This window comes from Equus caballus, chromosome 4, assembly GCF_041296265.1.
Source record: "Equus caballus isolate H_3958 breed thoroughbred chromosome 4, TB-T2T, whole genome shotgun sequence".
Classification (NCBI taxonomy): Eukaryota; Metazoa; Chordata; class Mammalia; order Perissodactyla; family Equidae; genus Equus; species Equus caballus.
In genome coordinates, this window is record NC_091687.1 from 92,608,289 (window position 1) to 92,615,042 (window position 6,754).

At 42.8% G+C, this 6,754-nt stretch overlaps 1 protein-coding gene across 3 annotated transcripts in view; it reads left to right on the plus strand.

Moving 5' to 3' along the window:
- Positions 1 to 6,533, plus strand: part of LRGUK (leucine rich repeats and guanylate kinase domain containing) — a 109,269-nt gene extending 102,736 nt beyond the window's left edge. For 2 of the 3 annotated variants that reach the window (XR_011438239.1, XM_070265828.1), the window contains exons 18-19: positions 546 to 697; positions 5,041 to 5,306. Coding sequence is in view for 2 of the 3 variants with exons in the window: in XM_070265828.1 (XP_070121929.1) it covers positions 546 to 697; positions 5,041 to 5,183 (295 nt within the window). In the remaining variant the exon portion in view is untranslated. Of the gene's footprint in view, positions 1 to 545; positions 698 to 5,040; positions 5,307 to 6,214 lie in introns of those variants that run through there. The other variant, XM_001498102.5, reaches the window with a different exon arrangement.
- The last annotated feature ends 221 nt before the right edge of the window (positions 6,534 to 6,754 follow it).

A 6,754-nucleotide genomic window follows, 5' to 3' on the forward strand; every position in this document is an offset into this window, starting at 1 on the left:
AACCAGGAAGCAGGTGGATCTCAAAGGAGAGCAGCCTAGTGGTAGGAAGTGCGCTGGCCCAGACACAGAGACTTCAGGCACCCAGATCACACCCTAACTCTGTTCTAAAAAGGGGAACAAAATCAGTCCCCAAAACTGGCATCGTGTGTGCTCAATGTGTGGTCCAGATCAGGCCCCTAACACGCTTTCGTTTTCTCTATCCTTGAAATAGTAGGAACTGCCGTATGTAAATTGCACTTGATTCTAAAGTCCTAGGAATTAGGATCTTTGCCTTGTTCATCTTGTTTCATACTCCAGTACCTATCACGATGCCTTGCTTTTAGTGAATATTTAGTTATGTTTGTATAATGGATGAGAAGTTTATGCTATAAGGTAAAGTACTTAATATGTCGGCTGCTACATAGCTCTTACCGTAGATGCTATTGAAAGCATGTTCACAGACCACTGACGTGACTTGATAAAGGTGGCCCAAAGAGGTTGGAGGCAGAGGTCATATGGCTGTTAGTTTTTCATCTCAAAGATATCATTCATTCTTCGTTTTACAGCGGCATGGATTTCCCTGTCATCAGGAAATATTCTGCATTACTTCAGTCCTGTCTGTGGTCAAAAGAATTGCCTTTTCAGCCTCCAGAGGGCAGGAGTCGTTCACGCCCAGGATCAAGAACAAGTTATAGAGTGACGGATCAGGACCTAAAAGGTTTGAGTTGTTTTACGTATGATTCTCATATAAATATTAATATTAATATCATATCTATTTCCCATTGTTTTTCTGACTGTTCCTGATTTTTTTAGTTAAATGAATGTTTTCAGTCTGAATCTCTCCTTTGAGGTAGGGGTGGTTATTTGTCTGCCGTAGCTATAGATGAGAAACGAAGTTCAGAAAGGTCGGGAATGTGCTGAAAGGGACTTAGCTACTTAGAGTGAATGCTGCTGCTCTGCCACATGGCCACACTCCCAAGGGGTCTTCTGGGACGAGGGGCTCCTCTCAGTGAAGGTGAAGAGAAGCATGGAAGGTTTCAGATTGCTGGCCGATCTACTGCTCTGAGGATCTGGCAGAATCCTAATGCTTTTGGGTTTGGCGAATCTGGCCCAGTGCCCCCAACGACCCCACTCCCTTTTTGTTCCTTGCTCCCCAACACACATGTGAATGCATATCTCCAGGCACAGACAGAATGCTCATTGCATTTTTGTGTGTGAGCTCAGTGGTCATGTTCATAAATGACAGTCAGTAAAGACCTTGAATGGTGTGGGAAGACTGAAGGGCTAGAGGTGAACATGGGAAAGGGAGAAAGTGGCCCAGTGTTGGGATAGAAGGTGGGGCTGTGTGAGCAACTGACAAAGGAAAGAGTAAATTGGGGGAATTCTCTAGGCTGTGGAGGCTCGGAGGGAACCACCAGTTGTAGCCTGAGGGCGGATGCTCTGCCTAAGCCCTGAAGAGGAGGTGAGGATCCCCTGCTTGCTCAGGTGACTAGGGGAACCAGAAAGCGAATATAGACTTGTTAGATTGCCAGGGACAAGAGGACACAGTGGATGGCATCACCTAAAATAGGCATCTTCTAACCATTTCAAAGGTGGATTCCCACTTCAGCCGCTGTTGTATTCATGAGAGCTGGCGGAGATAAGGTATTTTCAAGGACTCATGAAGGAGGACACAAGCAATGAGGATTAGAAGCCCAAGACCAAAGTTCCAGGAAATAATCCAAAATTCTCAAGTAGACACTTTATGTCATCTCACAAGATGTGGGAAGTGATCTAGGAACCCCTTAAAGGCTGCGACCTGCCACTCCAGGGCCTGAGGGCACCCAGGAGCCCAGGACCAAACACGTCACCAAAGCCTATCATGGTTCTGGCCTCCCATAGGACATTTTCTCTCCTCTGCCTGTCTCCTTCCTTAAATGGGATACTTAGAGCTGAAAGCTGCATTCCAAACATAGTTTAGCCAGAACAACGTGGGGCTCTTACCTGTGGGGTGGTGCTGTAGGAAGGACATTAGATGAGGAATCAGAAGACCTGGGATCTAGTTCCATTCTACTATTATCTGACTGCCTAGTGTTGGGCAAATCAGTTAATGTCTGAGCCTGGGGAGTAATAATATCTGTCCTACAATAATATAGTAATATCCCATATTACTACATATTAGTAACTATACATGTTATATATAATACATATACACATATATTAGTAATTATACTATATATTATCTGTGTATAATAACACAGGTTTGACAAGATGGGTATGGTGTAAGTAAGAAGTAAAGAGCTAGATATCTGCTAGGTATTATGATTATACATTTTTATACACATAGCAGAAGAGTGTGGTAATTCTTTGCCAGGATGGTTTCTGGAGATTTATTTTGTTCTCTGAATGGACCATGTTTTCCTCTTTCCTGATATGCCTTGTGATCTTTTGTTGAAAACCGGGCATTTGAAAAAGCAGCTACCTCTTGAAGTCTGCAGCCTGGCTCATGCAGGGGAAGACCTTGACTAACTAGCGGAGTGTGTTCTGAGCCCAGGATCAGCCCAGTCTGAGGGCTTAAGGTCTTTTCAGTCCTTTTCTGACCATGCACTTTCCCTGGACCTGTGTGCTTTTTCCCAGTTCTCCGGTCTACACAGATGCTTTTTAAATGTCTTTATTTCCCTAAGAGTCTTACTCCTGCTGCTTCTTGGGGCTTAGCAGTTCTATTGTGTTCCTCACTTAGTAATCTCTTGTCCCAGACCTCTGTGGGCCTATCGCCTCCTTACAGTTTTCACGAGCTGTGCCCTGCCCACTGCTTCCTGTGGCTTCCTCTAGTCTGGACACTTTTGGCCATCTGACCTCTGAGTTAAGTCACCACCAGGCAGCCAGCCCCTAGACAGGTTATACGTTGCCCTGTGCTCTCTGGTTCAAAAGAAGGAACTGGGGGCCAGGCCTCCCTTCCCCCAAACCAAACCTTGACCTGCCAGGGAAGGGATGGGGCAAAAGGGAGCAAAAACTCCGTGAAATTTCCCACTGTTTCTAAAGTAGCTCTTTCTCGACTGGACGTTTACTTGGTTGCTGTAGATCTCTGACTGATTTCCAGAGCTCCTGTGAGGTTTTTGTGTTAGTCTCTTGTTGTTTATTTGATGGTTTCATGGGAGAACAAGGGCTAGAGCTTCCTAGTCTGCCATCCTGCTGACATCTTTTTGTGGTGGTTTTCTTACCAATTGCATCACATTACTGGTTTTGGGTCAGTTAAACTCTCTTATTCACATGAAATGCCTAACCAGTTTTCTATGATTCAATATAAGCACACTTGATTTTTGTTTTTTACATAAATGCAATTTTTATTTTCATCTTTTTATCATTTTGGTTTCAGCACCAAATTCTTACTTGATTAAGTCATTTTGGGTCTTGATTCATCTCCTAAATTAACTACCTTATAGATTTCTATAAAGCCAGCAAGCATGGCACCTATGCCTTTGGCATAGTCACTGTCAATAATAGGACCCAGAACTTGGCTAATAGCAGCACCCTGTGAGAAGTCTCTGGAGACTCAATTCCAGGGAGATTCTACCTGGTGTGTGGTTCCTTCTCACATCTCTCTAGAGTATTCATATGAGAAACTTTGACATGTGTCTTGGAGAAATCAAGACACATTAAATCAGTGGTATTTTCTAACTCAGAGGTCAGCAAACGTTCTGTAAAGGGCCAGACAGTAAATGCTTTGGGCTTTGAGGGCCATATAGACTTTTGCATTACTCACCCGTACCATTGAAGTGTGAGAGCAGCTGTAGACAAGATGTAAATGAATGGAGGTGGGGCTGGGTTCCAATAAAACTTTATTTACTAAAACAGGATGCAGACCAGATTTGGCCTATGGGCTGTACATTGTTGACCCCTGCCTAAGTAGAAGGGAAATTAAGTTAATCTGAAGTAATTTTTCTTTGCAAATCTCTTCTAACGTTTGTCACTCTGCAGTATTCTCTAAATGCACAAACCATTTCTTTAATACACTCAAATTTGCTAAGGTTTAAAGTGAGGTGTACTGGTTTGTATATCTTTATTTCCATTTTGAAAATGGCAATATTATTTGTCTCCAGTACTTTTTTTGCAGTCAGTGAATTCTCAAAGACTAGAAACTCTAAATTACTTCTGTAAGTTATTTCAGCCCCTGGGATGTGACTTACCTGGGTGTGTAAACCTGAACTGATGGAGAAAGGAGGCCCAATCTTCTGCTATCTTCTCCCTTCTTTGGAGCACAAGGGGGAGCTTTTCCTTTCCTTTTCTTTTCTTTTTTTGTCCTCTGTTAACGCGACATCATCTTCTCAAGGAGTATGCCATCCTTTCTCTGAATATACCTTAGAAAAGTCCATTTGGCCTTGAACATTTTGGATTGCTTCAGTTTGCCCAATAGCTTGAGTCTTCCTGATCTTATGTTATAGGCCACTCCATTTCTCTCACTCCCTGTAGAATCCTCTGCCTCACTTTCTCAATTCCTATGACACTGCATTCTCCCCAGGGCGAATTTGGCTTCCTCTGTGACTACCATGCTTCTACCTTCAGTCTCTATCTTCCAAACTCCACGTGCTTCCCACCATCTCTGAAGGAACCTAGCCCCATGGTTCATCCTTGGTATTTTATCCTTGGTGACAGACCAACCTTAGAGGACATTAGATGAGGTTTTTCTAGGAGAGACTTCAGAATGTGTGTGTGTGTGTGTGTGTGTGTGTGCGCGCGCGTGTGGGCATGCATGCTGAGTCTGCTTATGTATGATTGTGAAAGAATATGGTGAAGATATGGTTACAGAGGATATGAGCAGGAGAGAAGAGTGGAAAAGGAATTGCTTGCTGTAGCAACCTTCTGATTTTTGGGCAAATCTATACAACCCAAGGCTTGTCCAGCCTCCCACGTAGTATATTCTGAACCTCATCCCTTCTTCTTCTTGTCTGGATTTCATTTATTATAGTTTGTTATGAGTAAATTCTAAAAATTATTCTGGTGCCTACCTCGTACAGTGCTTATTCGTTTAGTATACCAAAGAGTTAACTATATGTACTCTCTTTTTTTCTTAATGTTTTACAGCACTATCTAAACAGTCATTTCCACGTGAAAATTGGACTCTCCAACACAGAAGACACGCCTTCTCAGTCATCAGTCGCCCAGGTTCCAACACCAAACCCCCCCTCCCTCCAATCCCTCAGGGTGGCAAGCGGACCAGTGCTTGAGGCTTGATCTTAACATGGAAAACTTGCATTGATCATGTCCAATCCCTTTATCTTACCTGGCCATGGATCCTGGCTGTTCTCACTCAGCCAACTACCTATAAAAGAATGTTTTCTATGCCTTAATTCTCTCAATCGGTTTCTTTTGTGATTCTCTGAATAGTGTCAACCTTTTTTTTTTTTTTGCAGGGAAAGATTGGCCCTGAGCTAACATTTGTTGCCAATCTTCCCCTTTATTTTCCTCTCCAAAGCCCCAGTGCATGGTTGTATATCCTAGTTGTAAGTCCTTCTAGTTCTTCTACGTGAGCCACCGCCACATCATGGCAACTGACAGACAAGTGGTATGGTTCTACAAGTGGGAAATGAACCCAGGTCACTGAAGTGGTGAGAGCACTGAACTTCAACTACTAGGCTGTCAGGGCTGGCTCTTTTTTTTTTTTTTTTCTTTTGGTGAGAAAGATTGGCCCTGAGCTAACACCTGTTGCTATATTCCTCTTTTTGCTTGAGGAAGAATGGCCCTGAGCCAACATCTGTGCCCATCTTCCTCTCTTTTTTTTGTATGTGGGTTGCTGCCACAGCATGGCTTGATGAGTGTTGTAGGTCCACACCTAGGATCTGAACCTGCAAACCCAGGCTGCCAAAGCAGAGTGTGTGAACTTAACTTAACCACTACATCACTGGGCTGGCTCCTCTATCTTTTTTTTTTTCTTTTCAATGGGGAAGATTCGCCCTAAGCTAACATCCATTGCCAATCTTCCTCTCTTTTTGCCTGAGGAAGATCAGCTCTGAGCTAACATCTGTACCAGTCTTCCTCCATCTTGTATGTGGGATGCCTCCACAGCATGGCTCATGAGTGGAGTAAGACTGCGCCCAGGATCTGAACCCATGAAACTGGACTGCTGAAGTGGGGCACACGGAACTTTAACCACTCGGCCACAGGGCTGGCTCCTCTATCCTTTTTCTTTAATGTAAGTTATTCTTAGCTTGTAGAAGTATAATTTCAGTTTTTTCTAAGCTGTTAATGATTCTTCCAGATGCTTCCTGCTGTGAAATATCAGATGGCAAAATCTTCCAAGATCTCTGTGTTGCTACGTGCGTAGTGATTTTTGGATTTATCCAACTGGAATTGCGCTCTTGAAATTTCAATGTGTCCATTTATAACATTAGTGTATTCTCTAGGGGATTAAAATATTTTGTTCTTCTAATTTTGAAAGGATTGTAGAGTTCTATTTAAGTTGTGGGCAACATGATATTGACTGCATCTCTCAAAAGGAATTAATTAATGTAATTTTTCATGGTTCTTGACTTGATTTAGCAATATGAAAGAATAAAAAGTATCAGATATTTCTTTTATTTCACCCTTTCCTGAATCTGGTTAATTACTGCTTGTCATTAGAAATGTTTTTAAACAACTTTCATCCTCTTTGTGGTTTCACTACCTGCTGTTTGCAGAAAAAAACATTGAGTAGTTATAGGTAAGGCTGGTATTCAGCTCACATGTGCCAGTAAGACTATCCTGGTTGTTAAAGCATTGAAACACATCCCTTTAGATTGGTAGGTGGTCTCTTCCCTGA